The 25,714-nt window shown below is 33.2% G+C and overlaps 2 protein-coding genes across 2 annotated transcripts; both read right to left on the reverse strand.

Annotated features, from left to right (window-relative positions):
* Positions 1–10,766: 10,766 nt before the first annotated feature.
* LOC139196467 (beta-amyrin 16-alpha-hydroxylase CYP87D16-like) lies at positions 10,767–13,461 on the reverse strand. Its single transcript, XM_070822458.1, has 9 exons — positions 13,176–13,461; positions 12,767–13,097; positions 12,517–12,666; positions 12,186–12,434; positions 12,019–12,108; positions 11,847–11,925; positions 11,645–11,751; positions 11,418–11,545; positions 10,767–11,294 (listed from the first exon to the last, which is right to left on the reverse strand). Exons 1-9 carry the CDS (start codon positions 13,376–13,378, stop codon positions 11,198–11,200), a joined length of 1,434 nt encoding a protein of 477 aa, XP_070678559.1. The 5' UTR covers positions 13,379–13,461; the 3' UTR covers positions 10,767–11,197.
* Positions 13,462–23,116: 9,655 nt separating this feature from the next.
* On the reverse strand, positions 23,117–25,668 carry LOC103409296 (cucurbitadienol 11-hydroxylase-like). Its single transcript, XM_070822459.1, has 9 exons — positions 25,382–25,668; positions 24,973–25,303; positions 24,722–24,871; positions 24,393–24,641; positions 24,226–24,315; positions 24,053–24,131; positions 23,850–23,956; positions 23,623–23,750; positions 23,117–23,499 (listed from the first exon to the last, which is right to left on the reverse strand). The coding sequence occupies exons 1-9, from the start codon at positions 25,582–25,584 to the stop codon at positions 23,403–23,405; spliced, it is 1,434 nt and encodes a 477-aa protein (XP_070678560.1). The 5' UTR covers positions 25,585–25,668; the 3' UTR covers positions 23,117–23,402.
* Between the last annotated feature and the right edge of the window lie 46 nt (positions 25,669–25,714).

Here is a 25,714-nt window from a genome sequence, read left to right on the forward strand (position 1 = left end):
CACAAAATGTTGAATACACTCTAGATTAAAATTTAATGTTAAATAACTTATGTATTTTATTATGTAATGACAATTTCGATCTTATTAGGTTTTAAAAAAAATAATTCTAAACACACCCTAAATCACTTTTAACATATTATTTATCTTATTCATATCAAAACCTCTCACTCTCCTTTGTTAAACAAAACCCTAACCCAACTATCTGCATTGTTTTATTATCTGATTTTGATTTCAAAGGAGATTAGTCCCACATATCTGCTTGTGATTTCCTAAGAAACTATACTACCCAAGCCTATTATTGATTGATTTAATACTAACATTTGTTTACAATTCCCAAAAAACCCGATTATCTGAAGGCTTCTCTCTTAGGAAGTTCTCACCGTTTTCAATGGTGAATTACAACAACATAACTCATTCCATTTAATGGTGAATTACTGCAATATAACTCATTCAGTTCAATTGGCACCTCTCAAGTGACTATTTTCTTCTCTCCACATCAATCACATAGGATGTTTGGGTTTACTCCAAAGTCAATTTATATTATAAAAATTAAAAATGAGTATTATAAGATTTGAAGAATGTGGGGTGTGTAAAAAATATGGAATGTATGTAGAAAATGAGCGTTTTTTGGGAAAGTATGTGGGGTATAATAAGATAATTTTTAATTGAAAAAATAAATATGGGGTGTATTAAGTATGTGGGTTTATTCAACAATATGTGGGGTGTTAATATAATAAGCCATTAGAATTCCTTATAATTATTTTGAGATAGGATCTTCGCCCGGATTATCTTTGTGAGAATTCCAGGAATTCTTTAATTATAGATGTTTATTTTACATTTTACGGTCAATTTTTGTCAAGTATTGTTTGTGTTCAATTTTAAATAATGTAATTTAAAATTATTTCTGACCGCACGATGTATGATGAAAGGATAGGATTAAAGGATCCGACAATAGGGGTGGGTTCAGTTTCATTTAGTTAGATTTTTTCCAAACCCGAACTGAAACTTTGATTCGGTTTTTTTCGCTTCAGTTTTTTTTGTTTTTTTTTCAATTTGGTTTTGTTCAATTTCGGTTTTGGTTTTTTATTGAATTGTTTTATTTTATAAAACTTCATTTTTTTAGTATGAAATTTAGAAAAGAGGCTTGCATTGCTAGACTAATAATAAGAAAATGAAGAAAGTGAGAAGGTGGAAGATAGTTGTACATATACAAGATTATATAAACCAATCATACTCTATCAACAACCTCAATTGCAAAGAAAAATGATCACCGTATCCATTAAAAAAACAAATAAATAGAGAAACTCATCCAAATTCTAAAGCCTTCCAAAACTTTCCTCTATAACCCATGAAATATCTTTCATATTTGAACAAAGTATGCTCCTTTGAAAAAGTCATAGGCTTAGTTTCAAACTTGGCAACAAAGTTTCACAAAAAAAAAAAAAACCATCATGGGCATACATTCATAAAATATAAAGGGATTCGATTTAGTTCAGTTCGGTTCGATTTCTAAACCTCCAAAATCGAAATCGAACCAATAAGGTTCGATTCAGTTTGGTTTTTTCTTTTTCGGTTCAATTTCGTTTTAGTTTTTGGTTTTTCGATTTTGATTCAGTGTTCGGTCTCCTTTTTTTTCGGTTTTCAATTTTTTGAACCCACCCCTTTCGGCGAGGATCCTATCTCTTTTTTTTTTAGCTTGTTTAGATTAAACATCCTTTTTTTTTTTACAAAATTCGATTAAGATGCTTTAATCAATTGCCAATTTAGCAATTTTCTATTTATTTAATTTATATTTGCTTAAGCTAGCTAACAACTAATTTCTTACAATTTAAGGATTTTAAATTCGTAACTTTATTAAATATGTTAATTTAACTACTTCTTCATTATCACTAATAAAAATATAACTTTTATTATTATTATTATTATTATTATTATTATATTTAATTAGTCTCTTCCTTCATAAAAAGATGTTATTAAAACTTTCATAAGTAAACTTCATTAATTTGTTAAAATTTTACGTATAGTTATATAAAAAAACGTATTTAATATCTATGGTATATTTGAAAATAAACTAACCAACTTTTGGTACGTTTAGATTCTAAGTGTAACAGGAAACAAAATGTACAAGAAATCCAAATGTACCATAAAATCAAATGTATCCATATTATAGGTAATCAAACGAACCAAAATAATCAAATGATCATACAATCAAAGGTACCCTCTAATAAAGTTGTAGAAAAAATGTTTAATCAAATTCTTAAAAGGATTTAGTCAACGAAATTGAAAAATAAGGCACCTATATCAAAATACCTCCAAATAAAAACAAGGCATGCTATGGCCCTATCCATTTTTATTTACACAAAAGTCGCACGACTTTGGCCCACCAACTTCGAAGGCCAAATTAGGGCTTAGACGGCCATCTCATTTCTTTCCAACATGTCTAAGATCTCGAACACGGTTTTCTCCGAGGTGCGTTTGACACGCAAACAATTAGGGCCCAAAAATATCTTGCCCCCTTAAATGCATACATATGCGTCATTCGATGCACTGAGGTCACTACTGTGATTGTGCGAACTGTCTCAAAACACAACTAGAGGCCCTATATCAGTAATTACAATCAATGTCAACGCCAAATGACCAATCTACCCATGTCCCACTCAACAATATGATCGAGGTTGTTCCTTCTCCCCTACCTATAAATAGAACCAGAGACTTTCAAGCTCAGGACCTTCGTTAACCTCTACAATTAAACAAAAATTTTGCATGATTCTTCAATTAACCCAATAGTTTTTTAGAAACAAATCCAATTATTTTTCCACAAAAAAACCTCTTAACTCTTCAACTACAATCTCAAAAGCCTTCAGTCGAAACAAACACTGACTTCGATCTCTGAGATCTAAAACTTTACAACTCTGCCACCATGATTTCCTCTATAAGAAACATATTTTGTACCAAGTCTAATTCGTCAGTAGTTATCTTGGTGGACTCCTCTAGCATTATCTTGCCCTTCATGACTTGAATCATGCTAAATTTTTACTAATTTCTTTACACTTTAGTCAACTTACATTTCAAGTTATATAGCTCAGTCCATCGGCCTAACTTTTACTTCTATGAGTGTTTGTAATCTTGATTCCATCATGAAATGGTTACATTCTATTTCTTGCTTTAGTTTCTATTCACTTTTATTTATTTTTCAGGCAAGCATACACGAAGTTACATTGAATTTGAAGTCCTCGTTCTCTCGAGGCTCAAAAAAGAACTTAACTGAATCACCGTCCCACTTGGTGCACAATCATTTAGTTAAGAAGTCATATTTATGCTTAACTTTCACACGCATTGAAACAAAAATATTGTCGATTAGCAACCTCCAACAATGGCATGCCTATTATCTCTCCCTCGAGCCATCTTGTGGCACTGAAACCAAAAGCACACTAGAGACAAATACATGTTGAACCTTATGTCCAAACTATGTTTGAGTTTTGACACAACGCATATATAGTGACATAATACACACATCAAGTGCAACAAAACAAGGTCGGCCCAGGCCCATTACGAGTTGGGCGATTGTCCAGGGCCCAAAAAAATTGGGGGTACGAAAATTATTAGGGTGGTATGTTCATATATGTTTTCATAAGAGTATAAATTTTTTAAATTTGGTTAAATGACAAAGAAATTTAACTAGAATTGGTGGTTTTTGTCATTTGACATTAATGAGGAGGTCTTGCTTTCAAAACACCATGTGTGTTCATTGACTTTCTAATTTTTACAAGTTTCTTTTTGTAGGAGTATAAATTTATAAAATTTGGCCACAGGAACAAAAAATTTGACCATAAATGGTGATTTATGTTGTTTTAAAGTTACTAAGGAGGTCTTGGGTTCTGAATGCTAGATGTTTGTTTTTACTTTCCAACTTTAACGAAATTTCTTTTTTATGAGAGTTTAGATTAATAACATTTGGCTAAATGATCAAGAAGTTTAATCAGAAGCAAGGATTTTTGTTGTTTAAAATTAACGAGAGGTCATTGAGTTCAAAATACTATGTGCATGTTTATTCTCTTCAAATTTTACGAATTTCTATTCGGTTATTAATTTCTTTTTTAATTACTAGCTAGTAGCTATGAGGGTTGCACTTTTTAAACATTCGTTCCAATTCAAGTCTAACATTCAACAAAGAGTAATGCGTGGACTAAATTTGCAAATCATATCACATGTCACCATTAGGTTTAATTTAGTGTTCATTCACTACTTATACATATCAATTAAAGACTCGAAAACATTATTGTAGTTTCATATTGACCAGGTTAGTGAATAAGAAAAAACACGTCACGATTTATATAAAAATACTTTAAAGTTTCAATAGAATGAAAACAAAACTCATCATCTATCTACTTGTAAACCCATAGTATTTAGTTCCCTTTTCTCGAACAAAATAAATTACATTTTATGTATTTCTTAATTATTGAGTTTGAAGTGTTTTTTCAGTATAATTTTATTGAAGTCTACGTGTGAAGTTAGGGCATATTTTTTAACGTTGTCCAGACCTAAAATATCTCTAGACCGGCCCTGCAACAAAATAATAGTCATATCACGCCATTTGACTTTTCATATGTATATACTATATACAATTCCTTTTAACAGGAATAGGATTCTTTTTGGATCCTTTTTATGGGGATTTCGATGATCAATCAATCATGTTCGTTCATCGTATATCATGCGTTATAAAATATTTAAAATTTAAAATTAAAATTGAATATAAATATTATTTAACGAAAATTAACAGTACAATATAAAATGAATAAACAAGATTGATTGATTCTCTGAATCCCCATCAAGAGGAGGATAAGGAGAAGATCCTTGTCCCTTTTAATAATGGCATGACATTGTTGTCCCCAAATACGCGGCACATAACTTGATTGACATGATGGATTTGCTATAAAGAAGATTCAAATGAGATATTTTTCAAAAAGGTTGTCTTTTTCATAACAAGTAAAAAAAGTTTGTTTTCTTCGAAAGGGTAATTATATAGAAATTATAATTTTAAATTAATGCCCATGGATAAGCTCTGCATAAAGAACATAAATAATAATAATAATAATAATAAGAATAATAATATGATGAAGATAACATGGTTGAAATTTCGACTCTTATGAAGAAAAAAAATATCCAAATATCAAGAAAAAGTAATGTTAGGAAAATCAAATTTTTTAAATCAAATTTACAAACTAAATGCTGTGATTGGAAATGATTGAATTATTAATTAAATATTGATTAACATACTTGTTTTTTATTTGATGACACATCATTTGATTTGTAATTAAATTTACAAACTAAATGCTGTGATTGGAAATGATTGAATTATTAATTAAATGATGATTAACATGTTTATTTTTTATTTGATAACACATTATTTTATTTGTAATTTGATTAAAAAAAATTAATCTTCTAAGTATTTGTCATCAAGAAATGATGGAATGATGATCCCGAGCAAAACAGTTCACCGGATTTGACGTGATAGCCAAGGGCTGATGATGATAATAATACAAATATAAATATAGTAAACGGCTTTAGTCAAATTTGGATATTAGAATAATATTAAGCCTCTATCGTTTCATCTCAAATTTTATAGTGGCCACTTCATCTTCTTCATGCCCTTTGCAACCATTTGTGAAAAAAAAAAAAAAAAAAAAAGCATCTTGTTTCCATTGAGGGTTGGTTTGATATTGTTGTACTTTGAAAAGAAACTACTTTTACTGTGTTGTAAGAATAAACTCATTTTTGCTGCTTCATGTTTTCAGCTTTTTTTCATCCAAAACTGTGAAAATAAGTTGTTTTAAAGTTTTACCAAACACCTATTTGAGTTCAGTTTTTTTTTATATCCATTTTTTTTCATAAAAACACTTCAATACCAACCCAATACTGATAGACATCATCCAAATCTTTGTTTATTCATGCCTAGAAAAAACCACACATCATAATCTACTTTTTTGAGTTTCCTGTGCGTCCCTCCCATTCAAGGTAAAATCAACCTTTGCTCCTTCCACACCATAAAGAGCAACATGAACTGGGCGGTGTTGGATGGTCTTAAATAGTATACACAGTTAATAAATAAGAGAATACTAAAGATCCGAGTCATAGAATTTCTCAATTCTGACATAATGTATTTATTAGATCTAATAAGTACATTAGATGTAATAGAATTATTTTGCTATATCTAGCCTAATACCAACCCAACCCATTTCATAAATAAAATGTGACCAATTAACCAACCAACAAAACTACCTCTTATAGATAACATATTGTTGTTGCATCGAAATATATAAATGTTGACTAATCTAACTAACATTGAACTTAGTAAAATGAAATGGTTGAATAATTGAAAAATGAGATTATTCAGGAATAACCATTGCATGCTAAAATTACGCATTGAATTTCTGGTAGTAGATCCATAATAAAAAAAATCTTTTGATTGTTCCAGAAGAAATGAAACAAAAGATACGGTAAAGCTAGGACATTTATTGTATGAGGTCTACCCAATGCTAGATGCGGAGGCACATAATAGATCGATATGAACATCAAGAGCTGTCCCATAATAAAACTGGTTGTTGTTGATATTTGATCATTCGAACCTTTCAATTCATAGATGTGGATCTCAGACCTATGAATGGGGATCATTCGATTTTAGTCACACTTTACCTTATGAAATTTAAAAGTCGCTACTTTAATCAATAGAACTCAATTTTGATCACATTTTGTCTTCTAAAACTCAAAAGTTGATACTTTACTCATTGAATTCGATTTTGGATATCATATTCCCCTAAAACTCAAAAGTTGTTACCTTACTTTCTGAAACTCAATATTCACTATACTTTGGCTTATTTCTATGTATTTCGCTAAATAACCATTAAGTTTACTTTTGTGAAATAATTAAGATCACTTATAGTTGACACATGACACATGTCTAAAGCTCACGTATCCAAATGGTGCCACATAGATTTAAAAATAAAATATAAAAAAAAATTCAAACATTGCATAACATATTATAAAAAAAATTAAAAAAAAAAGGTAAGAACAACAAAACAATTCCTCAACTTCATCCCCCCCCCCCCCTTCTCCTCCTCCTCTCCTCCCTTCTCTATACTCGTTGCCTATACAGTAATCCTTTCTCCCTCCATCTCCAGCCACCCTAGCTATCATCAGTTTCATTGATTTCATTATATCTTATGTTCTTATGTTTTTTTATGGAGGTGGGTGGTAAAAAGAGAAGATGATTCTTTTTGTTCTTTTTTATAATTTATTTATTTCAAAATCAGTATTTTGAGCAATGTGTACTCGTTTGATTGTGGTCACCTATGTTCTTATGTTTTTTTATGGAGGTGGGTGGTAAAAAGAGAAGATGATTCTTTTTGTTCTTTTTTATAATTTATTTATTTCAAAATCAGTATTTTGAGCAATGTGTACTCGTTTGATTGTTGTCACCTACGAAAAGATTCAAAAGATGATTAAGCTACATGAACAACCTTGATTGATATGATGGATTTACTATAAAGAAATTAAGAAGATTCAAATACATGCACGGAGATAAACATTTTCAAAAGGCTGTCTTTTTTATAGCAGTAAAAAAAAATTGTCCTTTTCAATAGGGTAACAATAGAGAAATTAAATTTTTATATGGTTTATATTAAATTTGCAAACAAAATCATATGTCACAATAAGAAATAAGTATATTAACATTTAATTAATAATCTAATAATCAACAACAACATTATTTATTTTACAAAATTTAGCTCAGAAATTTTGTCTCCATATCATTATCTTTTCGCTTATATAGAAATTTGCAACGTGGTGATCAGCCATACCGATAATGGCCTCAACTTCGATTGATGGAAAATACTTGGCTCGCTGTATGTAGAAAATCATAATTTGATGGGTGTGGAAAATCTTTTGGTTTTTGTAATGTGCTACTTTTGCATGTCCTATATGCAATTTTATTGCTCAAGAAGAATTGCACTAAAAATGCAATAGAAAATGCTAGGAATACCACATTTTATTATTATATTTGCGTACCACACTATGTGGTTGTACGCTTCCTGAAACTCGGTTTCGATCACACTTTACTTTTTGAAATTCAAAAGTCGCAACTTTATTCCATGGAACTCGATTTGTTCCTTTGCCCCCAGAAACTCAAAAGTCACTACTTTATTCTCTCGAACTTAATTTTGATATCATTTTGCCCCCCCTAAAACTCAAAAGTTGCTACTTTACTCCCTAAAACTCAATATTCACTACACTTTTGGCTCGTTTCTATGTATTTGTCATATAACCATTAAGTTTACATATGTGGCATAATTGAGGATCTCGGGGATTCTCCAATCGCATCCGTTCATCTTATATCGTTCAGCCAGTTTTTGTCAGGTACTGTTTATATTCAAATTTTAAATAAAAAAATTTACAACGATTTATAACCGTATGATGTAAGATGAACATATGTGATTTGAGGATCCTCACTAACATGACACAAGTATAGAGCTCACATGTCCAATCAAATAGTACCACATAGAGTAAAACAAAAACCAGTTTTCAAACATTGTATAACATACTAAAAAAGTAAGAATAGCAAAACAATTCCTGGATTTCATCTCTCCGACCACCACCCCCCCTTCTCTATACGTGTTGCCAATGCAGCAATCCTTTATCCCTCCCTCTCCAGCCACCTTATCATTAGTACCATTGATTTCATTATTTCTTATTTTCTTATGTTCTTAATAGAGGTGGTGGTGAAGAGAGAAGATGGTTCTTTTATTATTTTTTACTATCCATTTATTTCAGTTGGAAATTTGGTATATTACCAATTATAAATTTTGTATGGATGAACTTATTTTAAAAAATGGAAACAAGGCAATGTAACACGAATTTTGAGTTTTAAGGAGTAAAGTAGCGAGTTTTGAGTTTAAATGAGCAAAGTGGAATCAAAATCGAGTTCTGGGGAGTAAAGTGACGACTTTTGAGTTTCAGAGGGCACAGTGAGATTAAAATCAAGTTTCATGTAAAGTGGTGATTTTAAATTTCAGGGGACAAACTGATATCAAAATCAAGTTTTAGGCACTGTAGCTAAAAATAAACCAATAACTAGTGTAAGATTGGGCCCTAACAAAAGTAAATGATCGAAATGAAAATAGAGAAATGGGTCGGGTACTCCTGTTTGATCTATGTGCATAACATTGTTCTCTGTATGGGTTTCAAATTTAATGAAACTATTAAATAGGAGCTGGTTGAGTGATTGTGGCTTGGCATTCTTCGCCGATTAAGTGTCAAAAGTAGAGAATGTGAATGCATTGTTTTGAGTATATATCTGAATGCGACTGGTGAACTCGAACTGAGTTTGATGTGTCGATCGCTCAAAGCAAATCACTTTGTAGCTTTGATTTGATTTCCAAGAGATTAAATCATTGTCTTAGGCATCCTAATTACAAAGAAAATTATTGAGCTAAGTTCTTTTTAGTAGAAACTTATGGTTGCTGATGTTAGCAATGGATTTAGTCTTTCTATTTGATATGATTTTAGCTCTAAACAAGCATGATTTTAAATTAGGTGCAAATGACAAATTTTGTTTACAAGAGAAAATGGATAGGTGTATGGTTATTAATCTTTGTTTTTCTTCCATTACATTATTTGATTTTTTGGTTGTTACTGCTGTGAAGTCAAATATGCTCGATGCACTACTAGCAGAAGCGCGATGTTCATGAACTAATTTCTCTCAATTGCTCCTTAAACATAAGAGGGCATACTAGCAAAAGTTGTATGGGACAAGATTATTTAAAACTGATGTAATCGACTCATTTTTCATGTCATGTCATGTTGGTTAGGTGAAGTTTATAATTATGTTATTCGAACTGCAGTATATAAACTTGGTTATTTACTTCTCACGCCATTGAGCACAAATGGAGTTCCTGCATTAAGTAATTTTCTTTATAACGAAATCGAATAAATTTAATTTTCCTTCAGATCCAAATGTATTAAAGTAATTGTGAGTTGTATGAAATGATGTTCAATTATGGCCTTGGCTGAGGCCCTTTGCAGTTTACTGAACATTTCACCAAGGCCTTAAGCTTTCATGTTTTTCGTTAGACCAAATTAGTTGTATTGGATTCAACAATATTTATAATTTTTTTTTTTTTTTTTTTGGTGTGGCTTTGGTTATTTAACTAAAATTCCATTAGAATTGGTCATCGATTATGAAAGTCTCAGACTTACTAATGGATTTTTTTGGAAATTTCAGAAATTTGGATTGTTGGAGGAAGAAGTTGGTTCCTTATCATTTTGAGGTATATAATTATACACCCTCATTTTTATTCAAAGCCTAATTAGTTATTTACATTTTTTAATTTATCTTTGTAAACCTTTCATGCTTGGATTTTAAATTATATAATTTAATTTTGTTCGTTTGAACTTAGAACTAGAACTGAGCTTCTTTCTATTTTGTGCGTGTGTATGTATTTGTCCATTTATGTAAAGCTTGAGATCATGTATTTGTGCTAAACCCCAATCGAATTGAATGGTTGGTGTATTTGTTCCAAACGGCATTCGAATTGGATGATTGGTGTATTTGTTCCAAACCCCATTAGAATTGTATTTGTATTTTTGCCCATTTATGGATGATTGGTGTAGCTGCTTTGATTGTCAAATTGTGTATGTTGGTTATTACTTAACTGAGCAAATAAAGTGAGCAAAAAAGTAGATGCTCTGTCAGTGTATATCAAGGGGGAGTGTAGCTGTGAAATATATGATTATATTGATCAGGGATGATGAGAATAACATAGTCCTAACTGAGCAGTGTATGGTAGTAACTCAGTGTAGATGCTATGCTTTGAATTTAGTGAGTTTTTTTGGGCAAGGGTTTTCGATTTTTTTGGTGAATTTTTCTTTCTTCATTTTATTGTTTAGATGTACAAGAATAGAAACCTTCGGTATAGAAGCTTCACATCCTCCGTCTTTTTGTCGAAATTATTCATGCCTGTCTTGCATTAAGGATTCAAAACCCGAGCAACGTGTGGACAATTTTCTAGTACATTCTAGTACATTCTATAACTAGAGGGCGGCACCTTAGTATGCAAGCGCATAGCATCCACCTGCTTTGGGCCAGCCCTAAATTATTCCAACTACATTTTTCATATTTTCCATACAGAATCAGAATAACATCTCAGTTGGTTTTCTTCTCAGAGAACTTAATGTGAGCGCCATCCCCGAATGCCAACATAGGACTTCGAGAAATCCGTGCGCCTTTTACAGTTGTCCACCTATGAACACCAGAAATCGAAAAAATGATTTAAGCTCAGTCAAAAACCATGTAGGCACAGACTGGATTTGCTACTTCTGGTGAGATGCTGAGATCAAAATAAGAGGGGAGTGGTGAAATATACCTATATTTGGTGACCAAAACATGAAGAAAGGTGGACAAGAACGCTCTGGTGTACTCAGCCCCAGCACATTGCCTTAATCCGCCACCAAACGGCATGAAGTTCTTGGATATAACAAGGGAATCAAGGTCCTAATTACATACAAAACATAAATACGCAAACAAAATTAGCGCTGTGAGATAGTTTTGTGATTGAGATCAGATACTCAAGTTTCAAATACAGACGCGTACCTTCCAACGCCATGGATTGAACTCCAAGTGATCCTTGAACGTGTCGGAAGTTAAATGAAGAGCAGGGGTAACAAGCAAAATCGTCCACCCAGCTGGTATTGTGTATCCTTGAAAGCATTTACAAACATTTTATTGAATAACTAAACTAGAATTTTAAGTAGGAATTAACAAAATGCCTAACCAGTTTTAATTGAGGACTTACCATTTACCGGGATATCTTTCAATGCTTTACGAAACAAGCCTGGGATATCATTACTCAGCCTCAGAGTTTCATTGATAACCTATATTTTCCCAAAGTCCAGCAAGTCATAACACTTTTTTCTATACTACTGTTCAAGGTAGAAAAAATAGTAGGTTGAGTTCAAAGAACTAACTTGAAGGGTAAAAGTCATCGATTTATATTCGTCCCATGTGAGTGCAGAATTTGGGTTTTCTCTATTTTTGAGCAGTGCCTCATGCTCCGCCTGATGATAATTAAATATAGCGACACAGAGGAGTTGGGAAGATTAATTAAATTGATGCACAAGATTAGTCTACTTACTGTCAGCTCTTGTAAAACCGCAGGATGATCTGCAAGTAAACTGAAAAGTAATGTCAATACTGTTGAAATAGTCCCAAAGGTAGCAAATAAGCCCCCAAATATCATGTGTACACAGAAGTCCTCCGACAAGAACTTCTCTTGATCTATGTCGATGATGACTTGGTCAAGGAAATCTCCTCGGCACTTCTCAGGTGACTTGCGTCTCTCCCTTATCATATTCCTCAACATGGTTGTCAGCTTCTCATGGACCTGAATAATTACCTAATAGTTTTACCATTTTGTGATATCTTATTGAATGAAAATGTAAAAAATAATATGCCTTCTCTAGTACCTTTAAACAATTATGGTAAGCTGTGCCAGGAACATTCAAGGGGAAGGACATAAAACCTTGGGTGACTCTATGATATCTCTCACCCAGGTTTTCGGGAGCTGTTTTGGCATCATAGCCGATCATATGTTGTGCACTAAAGTTTAAAATCATCTACAACAGCCAAGGCAAAAGTAATCGTGTGAGTCAATTAACAAGAAGAGCAGCAGAGTAACAAGCTATAAACAAGAGACTAAGATGGTTTGAAATTTACAACTGAGCTTGCATTTTTCACTTCAACAGATTCCTGGCTTGACCAGGCACATAAATGTTTGTTGATAGTTTCTTCTATTTGAGGGAGCAACTTTTCCTTAATGCATTCAGTGCCAAAGTGATTCAGGAAAATGCTCCTTGAGTACTTGTGAATCACACCAATTTTATTTGACCGAGACTCTCCTTCCATCACAAAAATCTTAGAAAATGTGTCCAAGTACCATAGTTCAACCATCCTCCCTTCTTGCTGAATTACATATTTGTTAAATTCGGGATCAGCTGATACTAGAACTGGCTTGCCCACCAAACTAGTCCGAAAAATGGGTCCGTATCTGCAAGGCAAAGAAAGTGCTAAATAAAACAGAAATAGAGTGAACATGATGACAATTGAGTAGGCAAACTTTATCTACCTTTGGAGTCTCTTCTTAAGGAATGGATGAAGATCAAGGGAGTAGCTGGGAGTAAGCAAACTAAGAGTCTCTCCAATGAGAGGCAATCCCATAGAACCCGGAGGGAGAACCCCATTGCATTTTGGATTCCTCCATTGGTTAATCCAGTAAGTTAAGTATATTACTAGCAAAGCTACTAAACTTAATCCCACCACATCCCACATTGTTATTACTACTTCTCAGTTTTTTTAAATGTATGTGTGAAATATAAAATGGTTACTTCAGATCACAGAAAGATACTGGTGACATTGGTTGTTCACCTCCTTTCTCTTTATATAGTATTTGTCTGACTGCAAAACAAGTGGCTATGTATTAAGAGCAGGGACGGAGCAAAAAATTTCTTTTGGTGGGGGCAACCGAAAACAACTAAGAAAACTTTATTATAGTAAATGGTTATATGCAATATGATATTAAGGATGGTTTCAAATGATGATATATCATGATTCTAATGTTACAAAAATTTCAATATAGTAGTGGAAAGTGGCAAAGTGATGAGAAAACTATAAGTACATGATAGGCGGGATGAGGTTTTTTTGGTTTGAATGACAGAACAAGAGCATTATTGCTCATATAATATTTGATATGGAATACAAGTAGCATGAATGTATGTTGGATATTAGATACATATATTTTCTTCAAAAATAACCCCTGTATATTATATAATTGTAGTCTACAACTAAACAAACGAATTACTTGAGTGGGGGCATCTGCCTCCAGTGAGCCTTCATTGGCTCCGTCCATGATTAATAGGCCAATAGTGGGTACACACCTAAGTGATGGCATAGGTTGTTGAAATTTTAGTTTTATTAGTTAAAGAGGAAATTGTGGCTATGGTCCATCAACCTTAACCTAATTGAAGCAATGGTCCCTCAACTAAATAAATCCATAACTATTGATCCTTAACTCTTCAAAATGTGCAACTATAGTCATTTCATTAGCTCCGTCAAAACGAGTTATGTTTGAAGAATCACTGTTACAATTGGTTAGTGTAATATCTTAATGTGAGGGAGTTTTGTGAAAACTCGACAAATCTCAAGGATGTTAGTGTAATTAATTCCTTACCTAACTCTAATAACACTTTACTTGATTCGTTAAACTCTATTGGTCCTTGAAGTTTCTGCTTTGGTAGGACATTAAAACTTAGTTAGGTGCATTAAAATAAAAGTTAGGTATTTTCATTAAGTCGGGAATTCAATTTTTCTACGGTTTCCTCTACTTAATTTTTTATTTTTTATTTTTGAATCTGGCATATTAATCCATGTCTTTACATTTCTATCACCCTTTGTTTGGATAAAAAAATTAAATTGAAATTTGAACAAAACAGGAATTTGTAAATTAATAATTGTTTGAATTCATAAGCATAGAAACTTATTTCCAAATTAAAAGAGAGAAAAAAAAATTAGAATATGAGATCTCCAATTTCCAAATTTATTTTAGTAAATAATTGTCATTTCCAAAATTTTCATGAGTAATAGTCTAAAAAAATAAAGATAAACTTAAAAATGAGCAACGGGTCATCCAGAGTTTTATCTATGTGGGCATAAAATAACATTCCATCAATATGTAATAAATTACAAAATTTCAATATTTGAAAATTATTTTTTATTACAAACGATATTACTACTCTAAACTATATTAAGAGAAGATTGATAGTTTCAAATCGATACATGATAGGCTTTTTACCACATGCACAAAAAGGGTTAAAAACACCTATAATACTTGCAAGAATGACGAGGATATCACAGTATAAATGGTTCTAGTAAGGTCGTTCTCCATAAGGATTATTAAATAATTCGTATCAAATCAAATTTCAGTTATTATTGTAAAGCAAAGATTTAGGATGATTGATTTTATGACCTAATTTAATAAAAACGAATTTAATTAAAGAGAGTAGACAAATTTGCAATATTAAAAATGAGGAAAAGGAAATAGTTTTGTAAAAATCAAATTAATAAAGCACTAGGAATCTTCCGTCACCTTAACAATCTTATATAATTCTTCCAATTGCTTATGAATTACACATGCATATTTGAAGGTTAGGTTTTCCTAATATATATCCTACTTGGAACCTCCAATATAGAGCGTATATCTAACATGCAACCCGTCTGTGGCGTCCATATCGAATGTGAACATGCAAGACACATTAAGTTTTGTCAAAACCTTTTGAAAAACCATATAACCCTTAAGACGTGTTGTCCATCCTAAGAAGTTACACATATTAACCACAAGAAGCCTTAGTCAATTCCATGGACAACCCTTCGCCAATATTGCATTAAATTAATTACTTTTCTAAATATCCTAATGGTGGCCAATCATAAAGACAATTAGATGTCGGAACTTGTGACTGTGAGGAAGTCCCACATCGCCCAAACCTTTAGTGCAAATCACCTTTATAAGTGAGTTCACTCACTTATAGTTTGAAAAGAATTGGGTCAAACCCATGGACCTTGGACCTTAGGCTTGGAGGGTTTAGATGTTTATATTAAATGTCAAAGATGGGCCTTGAGCCTTGGAGCTCTTGGGCTCGGATGGACGAAAATCACAAGTCTAAATTTTATCGGTTTTGATTTTAAGGATTCAGTTTTTAACAGTTATATCTGAAAGGATAAGTTTGAATAGTCATAACTGTTCATGAATGCCCTTATAAATATGGCTACAAATCAGAAATGAATCCATCGATTCCATCACTTCTATTTTTTCATATTTCACAGAGAAAGTCAGTGATTTGTGATTCTATAAGCAATTTCATTAAGTGATTATATTTTGATATATTGTATTTGTTGTTTAATTTTCATTTGAAAATAAACTGTGCAAATTATTATATATTATATACTTGACATTTGATTGATATATAACAATCTAAGACAGAATTCTATTTGTGAAACCATGGATCAATCAAATGTTGGTGTTGTCAAGCAACATGTTGAGAAACCTGAGAAATTCAAGGGAGTTGATTTCAAACGTTGGCAACAGAAAATGTTGTTCTATTTGACAACTTTGAAGTTGAGTCATGTGATTACTTCTGAGGCCCCAAAAGCGCCAGAAGAGGGAGATATTCCTGCCGAAATTCTGCAGGCTATAGAAGCCTGGACTCACAGTGAATTTCTATGCAGGAACTATATTCTGAATGCTTTAGATGACTCTCTGTATGATGTTTATTCATCATTTAAGACAACGAAAGAACTGTGGGAGTCTCTGGACAAGAAGTATAAGTCTGAAGTGGCAAGTTCCAAGAAGTTTGTAATTGGAAAATTTCTGAATTACAAGATGAGTGACACAAAGTCTGTTGTCAAATAAGTTGAAGAACTCCAAGTGATTGTTCATGAGTTAGATGAAGAAAATCTTGGTCAGAAAGAAGGTTTTGTGGTTGGATTTATTATAGAGAAACTGCCTTCGAATTGGAAGGACTTTAAGATTTATCTGAAGCATCTAACTGAGGACATGAGCATGGATCAATTGATTTTCAAACTGCATGTGGAAGAGGATCGTCGCAGAAATGAGAAGTATGATGTCTCATCGCTAGAGGCAAAAGCCAATGTTGTGGAAAGAGGTGACTCATACAAGGCAAGGCACAATCAGAAAAACAAAGGCAATGATGTTGCAAAGAAAGCACCCACAGTTGTGAAAGGGAAAACCTTCAAGAAAATCAAAGGAGGTTGTTGGGTTTATGGAAAGACAGGTTATAGGGCAAAGGATTGCCGCCACAAGAACGATCAGAATTTTGAGAATTCCAATCAAGCAAACGTTGTAGAAACAAGGCATGTGTGTGCTGATCAAAATTTATTGACTAATTCCAATGACTGGTGGTTTGATACAGGAGCAACAAGGCATGTGTGTGCTGATCAAAATTGATTTGTTACTTACCAATATGTTGATGGTGGAGAAAATCTGTACATGGGAAATGCAACTGCATTTGACGTTGCAGGGAAGGGAAAAGTGACGCTCAAACTCACTTCTGGAAAAGAGCTTTCACTCACCAATGTTCTGCATGTTCTTAATATTCGCAAGAACCTGATTTTTGGATCGCTTCAGAGTAACAAAGGTTTCAAAATAGTGTTTGAATCTGATAAGTTTGTAATCACCAAGGGTGGGGTGTATGTGGGAAAGGGCTACTTGGTTGAGGGGCTCTTCAAACTTAATGTACTTTCTGCTAAAGCTATACTTGATTGAGTCATCTACATTATGGCATGCAAGATTAGGTCATGTTAATTTTCGTTCTCTTTAAAGAATGGTTAACTTAGGCCTATTGCCCAAATGTTCCATGAACAAAGTATGTAAATGTGAGATATGCACAGAATCTAAATATGCAAGACACTCATATAAATCCGTGGAAAAATCCAACGAAATACTTGGTTTAATCCATAGTGATCTTTGTGATTTCAAATCCACACCAACTCGTGGAGGAAATAACTACTATATTTCTTTCATTGATGATTGCAGCAAGTACTATTATCTCTATTTGATTCATAGTAAAGATGAAGCCTTAAACATGTTTAAGACATTTAAAGCCGAAGCCAAAAATCAACCAGACAAGAGAATAAAAGTCTTAAGATTGGATAGAGGTGGTGAATACGAATCTAATGACTTTGCAGAATTTTGTTCAACACATGGAATAATACATCAAATGACAGCACCATATACTCTTCAACAAAACGAAGTGGCTGAACAAAAAAATCGTACATTGAAGGATATGATTAATTCCATGTTGAACAGTTCTGGTGCACCACATAATTTATGGGGTGAGGCACTCCTTGCTGCAAACACAATTTTGAACCAAATTCCACATAAGAAGACTAATGAATCTCCTTATGAAATCTGGAAAGGTAGGTTACCTACATATAAAACCTTGAAAGTGTGGGGTGTCTTGTGAAAGTTCAAGTGCCTCTTCCAAAGAGACAAAAACTTGGACCAAAAACAATGGATTGTATATTTATTGGTCATGCCAATAATAGTTCGGCATATAGATTTTTGGTTCATAAATATAAAATTGAAGATATTCATGTAAATACAATACTTGAATATGCCGAAGCTGAGTTCTTTGAGAAAAATTTTCCTTATAAAGATAGGTCATATGTTTTGAACAAAAGAGTACATGATGATACTACAAGAAAAGTTGACGAAAATCATGCCTCAACTTTTAGAGTTCAAAGCCAATATTTGGAACCACAGAAAAGTAAAAGAGCAAAAATTGCAAAGGATTTTGGTCCTAATTTCCTCACTTTTGTAGCTGAAGAAGAGCCTCAAACTTATAAAGCTGCATTAGAATCATCTGAAGCACCTTATTGGAAAGAAGCTATTCAAAGTGAAATAGAATCCATCATGCAAAATAATACATGGGAATTGGTTAATTTGCCTCCTGGAAATAAAATAATATGACACAAATGGATTTTTAAGAGGAAATTGAGATCGGATGGTACCATAGACAAGTATAAAGCTCGTCTAGTTGCCAATGGGTATCGTCAAAAAGAAGGAATTGACTATTTTGACACTTATTCACCCGTAGCTAGAATACCTTCTATAAGGTTATTAATAGCTATAACATCTGTGTACAATCTCAAGATACATCAAATAGATGTCAAAACTGCATTTCTAAATAGTGAATTAGACGAAGAAATATATATGGAACAACCTGAAGGTTTCATTGTCAAGGGTCAAGAAAAGAAAGTTTGCAAATTGATTAAGTCATTATATGGACTTAAACAAGCGCCTAAGCAATGGCATGAAAAATTCGATCATAATATGATCACAAATGGATTTGTGATCAATGAAAGTGATAAATGCATTTATGTTAAGCAAACAAAAATTACTTGTGTTATTGTATGTCTATATGTTGATGACATGCTTATATTGGGAACAAACAAATATGTGATTAACTCCACAAAGAAAATGCTAAATTCTAGTTTTGATATGAAAGATATGGGAATAGCTGATGTGATTCTTGGAGTTCGAATTCTACGAAATTCAAATGGATATATTCTCACTCAATCACATTATGTTGAAAAGGTTCTCAAAAGGTTTGGACATTATGATTGTAAACCTGCAGTAACTCCTTTTGATCCCATTCATAAACTTACTAAAAACAAAGATGAAAGTGTATCTCAATTAGAGTATACCCAAGTTATAGGTTGCTTGATGTACATTATGAATTGTACAAGACCTGATCTTGCTTATTCAATAAGCCGATTAAGTAGGTATTCAAATAATCCTAGAAGAGATCATTGGAATGCTTTAAGGTCATCTCCAACCAAAGGGTCTAGAGGGCCGAAAATAGCCTTAAAACCGTCTCCAACCGAGGATTAGGCCAGAGGGCTCGGGAATCTGGGAGGGCCCCACAGAATTTCAAAGGGCCAAAGGGCCAAAGGGCTGGCTATTTTTATTATATAGTTTACCTATTATTGTCGGTTATAACCGACAACATTAAAGAAGGATTTTTTAATATTGTTGGTTATAACCGACAGTAATAGGTATTCATAGGCAATTTTTTTTTATTTACTATTAGTGTCGGTTATAACCGACACTAATAGTTTGAATTTTTTTTTGAATATTACAGCTAGCTGAGTCAGCTAGCCGTTGCAGCTAGCCGTTGGGTTTTTTTGTATTTTTTGTATTTTTATATTTTTATATGGTTTATATTGAATTTGCAAACTAAATCATATGTCACAATAAGAAATAAGTATATTAACATTTAATTAATAATCTAATAATCAACAACAACATTATTTATTTTACAAAATTTAGTTCAGAAATTTAGTCTCCATATCATTATCTTTTCGCTTATATAGATATTTGCAACGTGGTGATCAGCCATACCGATAATGGCCTCAACTTCGATGGATGGAAAATACTTGGCTCACTGTATGTAGAAAATCATAATTTGATGGATGTGGAAAATCTTTTGGTTTTTGTAATGTGTTACTTTTGCATGTCCTATATGCAATTTTATTGCTCAAGAAGAATTGCACTAAAAATGCAATAGAAAATGCTAGGAATACCACATTTTATTATTATATTTGCGTACCACACTATGTGGTTGTACGCTTCTTGAAACTCGGTTTCGATCACATTTTACTTTTTGAAATTCAAAAGTCGCAACTTTACTCCATGGAACTCGATTTGATCCTTTGCCCCCAGAAATTCAAAAGTCACCACTTTATTCTCTCGAACTTAATTTTGATATCATTTTGCCCCCCCCTAAAACTCAAAAGTTGTTACTTTACTTCCTAAAACTCAATATTCACTACACTTTTGGCTTGTTTCTATGTATTTGTCATATAACCATTAAGTTTACATATATGGCATAATTGAGGATCTCGGGGATCCTCCAATCACATCCGTTCATCATACATCGTCCAGCCAGTTTTTGTCAGGTACTGTTTATATTCAAATTTTAAATAAAAAAATTTACAACGATTTCTAACTGTACGATGTACAATGAACATATATGATTTGAGGATCCCTAAGATCCTTGCTGGATCCTCACAAAGAGAATCTGGCGAGGATCCTCACTAACATGACACAAGTATAGAGCTCACATGTCCAATCAAATAGTACCACATAGAGTAAAACAAAAACTAGTTTTCAAACATTGTATAACATACTAAAAAAAGTAAGAATAGCAAAACAATTCCTGGATTTCATCTCTCCGACCACCACCCCCCCTTTATCTATACGTGTTGCCAATGCAGCAATCCTTTCTCCCTCCCTCTCCAGCCACCTTATCATTAGTACCATTGATTTCATTATTTCTTATTTTCTTATGTTCTTAATGAAGGTGGTGGTGAAGAGAGAAGATGGTTCTTTTATTATTTTTTACTATTCATTTATTTCAGTTGGAAATTTGGCATATTACCAATTATAAATTTTGTATGGATGAACTTATTTTAAAAAATAGAAACAAGGCAATGTAACATGAATTTTGAGTTTTAAGGAGTAAAGTAGCGAGTTTTGAGTTTAAATGAGCAGAGTGGAATTAAAATCGAGTTCTGGGGAGTAAAGTGACGACTTTTGAGTTTCAGAGGACACAATGAGATTAAAATCGAGTTTCATGTAAAGTGGTGATTTTTAAATTTCAGGGAACAAACTGAGATCAAAATCAAGTTTTAGGCACTGTAGCTAAAAATAAACCAATAACTAATGTAAGATTGGGCCCTAACAAAGTAAATGATCGAAATGAAAATAGAGAAATGGGTCGGGTACTCCGGTTTGATCTATGTGCATAACATGGTTCTCTGTATGGGTTTCAAATTTAATGAAACCATTAACTAGGAGCTGGTTGAGTGATTGTGGCTTGGCATTCTTCGCCGATTAAGTGTCAAAAGTAGAGAATGTGAATGCATTGTTTTGAGTATATATCTGAATGCGACTGGTGAACTCGAACTGAGTTTGATGTGTCGATCGCTCAAAGCGAATCACTTTGTAGCTTTGATTTGATTTCCAAGAGATTAAATCATTGTCTTAGGCATCCTAATTACTAAGCAAATTATTGAGCTAAGTTCTTTTTAGTAGAAACTTATGGTTGCTGATGTTAGCAATGGATTTAGTCTTTCTATTTGATAAGATTTTAGCTCTAAACAAGCATGATTTTAAATTAGGTGCAAATGACAAATTTTGTTTACAAGAGAAAATGGATAGGTGTATGGTTATTAATCTTTGTTTTTCTTCCATTACATTATTTGATTTTTTGGTTGTTACTGTTGTGCAGTCAAATATGGTCGATGCACTACTAGCAGAAGTGCGATGTTCATGAACTATTTTCTCTCAATTGCTCCTTAAACATAAGAGGGCATACTAGCAAAAGTTGTATGGGACAAGATTATTTAAAACTGATGTAATCGACTCATTTTCATGTCATGTCATGTTGGTTAGGTGAAGTTTAAAATTATGTTATTCGAACTGCAGTATATAAACTTGGTTATTTACTTCTCACGCCATTGAGCACAAATGGAGTTCTTGCATTAAGTAATTTTCTTTATAACGAAATCGAATAAATTTAATTTTCCTTCATATCCAAATGTATTAAAGTAATTGTGAGTTGTATGAAATGATGTTCAATTATGGCCTTGGCTGAGGCCCTTTGCAGTTTACTGAACATTTCACCAAGGCCTTAAGCTTTCATGTTTTTCGTTAGACCAAATTAGTTGTATTGGATTCAACAATATTTCTAAAATTTCTTCTTTTTTTTTGGTGTGGCTTTGGTTATTTAACTAAAATTCCATTAGAATTGGTCATCGATTATGAAAGTCTCTGACTTACTAATGGATTTTTTTGGAAATTTCAGAAATTTGGATTGTTGGAGGAAGAAGTTGGTTCCTTATCATTTTGAGGTATATAATTATACACCCTCATTTTTATTCAAAGCCTAATTAGTTATTTACATTTTTTAATTTATCTTTGTAAACCTTTCATGCTTGGATTTTAAATTATATAATTTACTTTTGTTCGTTTGAACTTAGAACCGGAACTGGGCTTCTTTCTATTTTGTGCATGTGTATGTATTTGTCCATTTATGTAAAGCTTGAGATCATGTATTTGTGCTAAACCCCAATCGAATTGAATGGTTGGTGTATTTGTTCCAAATGGCATTCGAATTGGATGATTGGTGTATTTGTTCCAAACCCCATTAGAATTGTATTTGTATTTTTGCCCATTTATGGATGATTGGTGTAGCAGCTTTGATTGTCAAATTGTGTATGTTAGTTATTGCTTAACTGAGCAAATAAAGTGAGCAAAAAAGTAGATGCTCTGTCAGTGTATATCGAGGGGGAGTGTAGCTGTGAAATATATAATTATATTGATCAGGGATGATGAGAATAGCATAATCCTAACTGAGCAGTGTATGGTAGTAACTCAGTGTAGATGCTATGCTTTGAATTTAGTAAGTTTTTTTGGGCAAGGGTTTTCGATTTTTTTGGTGAATTTTTCTTTCTTCATTTTATTGTTTAGATGTACAAGAATAGAAACCTTCGGTATAGAAGCTTCACATCCTCCGTCTTTTTGTCGAAATTATTCATGCCTGTCTTGCATTAAGGATTCAAAACCCGAGCAACGTGCGGACAATTTTCTAGTACATTCTATAACTAGAGGGCGGCACCTTAGTATGCAAGCGCATAGCATCCACCTGCTTTGGGCCAGCCCTAAATTATTCCAACTACATTTTTCATATTTTCCATACAGAATCAGAATAACATCTCAGTTGTTTTTCTTCTCAGAGAACTTAATGTGAGCGCCATCCCCGAATGCCAACATAGGACTTCGAGAAATCCGTGCGCCTTTTACAGTTGTCCACCTATGAACACCAGAAATCGAAAAAATGATTTAAGCTCAGTCAAAAACCATGTAGGCACAGACTGGATTTGCTACTTCTGGTGAGATGCTGAGATCAAAATAAGAGGGGAGTGGTGAAATATACCTATATTTGGTGACCAAAACATGAAGAAAGGTGGACAAGAACGCTCTGGTGTACTCAGCCCCAGCACATTGCCTTAATCCGCCACCAAACGGCATGAAGTTCTTAGATATAACAAGGGAATCAAGGTCCTAATTACATACAAAACATAAATACGCAAACAAAATTAGCGCTGTGAGATAGTTTTGTGATTGAGATCAGATACTCAAGTTTCAAATACAGACGCGTACCTTCCAACGCCATGGATTGAACTCCAAGTGATCCTTGAACGTGTCGGAAGTTAAATGAAGAGCAGGGGTAACAAGCAAAATCGTCCACCCAGCTGGTATTGTGTATCCTTGAAAGCATTTACAAACATTTTATTGACTAACTAAACTAGTATTTTTAAGTAGGAATTAACAAAGTGCCTAACCAATTTTAATTGAGGACTTACCATTTACAGGGATATCCTTCAATGCTCTACGAAACAAGCCTGGGATAGCATTACTCAGCCTCAGAGTTTCATTGATAACCTATATTTTCCCGAAGTCCAGTAAGTCGTAACACTTTTTTCTATACTACTGTTCAAGGTAGAAAAAAAAAGCATGCTGAGTTCAAAGAACTAACTTGAAGGGTAAAAGTCATCGATTTATATTCATCCCATGTAAGTGCAGAATTTGGGTTTTCTCTATTTTTGAGCAGTGCCTCATGCTCAGCCTGATGATAATTAAATATAGTGACACAGAGGAGTTGGGAAGATTAATTAAATTGATGCACAAGATTAGTCTACTTACTGTCAGCTCTTGTAAAACCACAGGATGGTCTGCAAGTAAACTGAAAAATAATGTCAATACTGTTGAAATAGCATCAAAGGTAGCAAATAAGCCCCCAAATATCATGTGTACACAGAAGTCCTCCGACAAGAACTTCTCCTGATCTATGTCGGTGATGACTTGGTCAAGGAAATCTCCTCGGCGCTTCTCAGGTGACTTGCGTCTCTCCCTTATCATATTCCTCAACATTGTTGTCAGCTTCTCATGGACCTGAATAATTACCTAAGTTTTACCATTTTGTGATATCTTATTGGACGAAAATGTAAAAAATAATATGCCTTCTCTAGTACCTTTATACAATTATGGTAAGCTGTGCCAGGAACATTCAAGGGGAAGGACATAAAACCTTGGGTGACTCTATGATATCCCTCACCCAGGTTTTCGGGAGCTGTTTTGGCATCATAACCGATCATATGTTGTGCACTAAAGTTTAAAACCATCTACAACACCCAAGGCAAAAGTAATCGTGTCAGTCAATTAACAAGAAGAGCAGCAGAGTAAAGCATTAATAAACAAGAGACTAAGATGGTTTGAAATTTACAACTGAGATTGCATTTTTCACTTCAACAGATTCCTGGCTTGACCAGGCACATAAATGTTTGTTGATAGTTTCTTCTATTTGAGGGAGCAACTTTTCCTTAATGCATTCAGAGCCAAAGTGATTCAGGAAAATGCTCCTTAAGTACTTGTGAATCACACCAATTTTATTTAACCCAGACTCTCCTTCCAGCACAAAAATCTTAGAAAATGTGTCCAAGTACCATAGTTCAACCATCCTCCCTTCTTGCTGAATTACATATTTGTTAAATTCGGGATCAGCTGATACTAGAACTGGCTTGCCCACCAAACTAGTCCGAAAAATGGGTCCGTATCTGCAAGGCAAAGAAAGTGTTAAAGAAAACAGAAATAGAGTGAACATGATGTCAATTGAGTAGGCAAACTTTATCTACCTTTGGAGTCTCTTCTTAAGGAATGGATGAAGATCAAGGGAGTAGCAGGGAGTAAGCAAACTAAGAGTCTCTCCAATGAGAGGCAATCCCATAGAACCCGGAGGGAGAACCCCATTGCATTTTGGATTCCTCCATTGGTTAATCCAGTAAGTTAAGTATATTACTAGCAAAGCTACTAAACTTAATCCCACCACATCCCACATTGTTATTACTACTTCTCTGCGTTTTTAAATGTTTGTGTGAAATATAAAATGGTTAATTTCAGATCGCAGAAAGATACTGGTGACGTTGGTTGTTCACCTCCTTTCTCTTTATATAGTATTTGTCTGACTG

This window comes from Malus domestica, chromosome 05 (assembly GCF_042453785.1).
Source record: "Malus domestica chromosome 05, GDT2T_hap1".
NCBI classification, from domain to species: domain Eukaryota; kingdom Viridiplantae; phylum Streptophyta; class Magnoliopsida; order Rosales; family Rosaceae; genus Malus; species Malus domestica.

What these genes read in the sequence shown, in the direction of transcription:
- LOC139196467 (XM_070822458.1), bottom strand. Translation starts at nt 13,378, where the DNA reads ATGTGGGATGTGGTGGGATTAAGTTTAGTAGCTTTGCTAGTAATATAC. An exon ending in CTTAAGAAGAGACTCCAAAG is followed by an intron (nt 13,098 to 13,175) that starts GTAGATAAAGTT and finishes TTTGCCTTGCAG; the next exon opens with ATACGGACCCATTTTTCGGA. An exon ending in GTTTTGGTCACCAAATATAG is followed by an intron (nt 11,295 to 11,417) that starts GTATATTTCACC and finishes TGGTGTTCATAG; the next exon opens with GTGGACAACTGTAAAAGGCG.
- LOC103409296 (XM_070822459.1), bottom strand. Translation starts at nt 25,584, where the DNA reads ATGTGGGATGTGGTGGGATTAAGTTTAGTAGCTTTGCTAGTAATATAC. An exon ending in CGATGACTTTTACCCTTCAA is followed by an intron (nt 24,132 to 24,225) that starts GTTAGTTCTTTG and finishes GGGAAAATATAG; the next exon opens with GTTATCAATGAAACTCTGAG. An exon ending in TCAATCCATGGCGTTGGAAG is followed by an intron (nt 23,751 to 23,849) that starts GTACGCGTCTGT and finishes GTATGTAATTAG; the next exon opens with GACCTTGATTCCCTTGTTAT.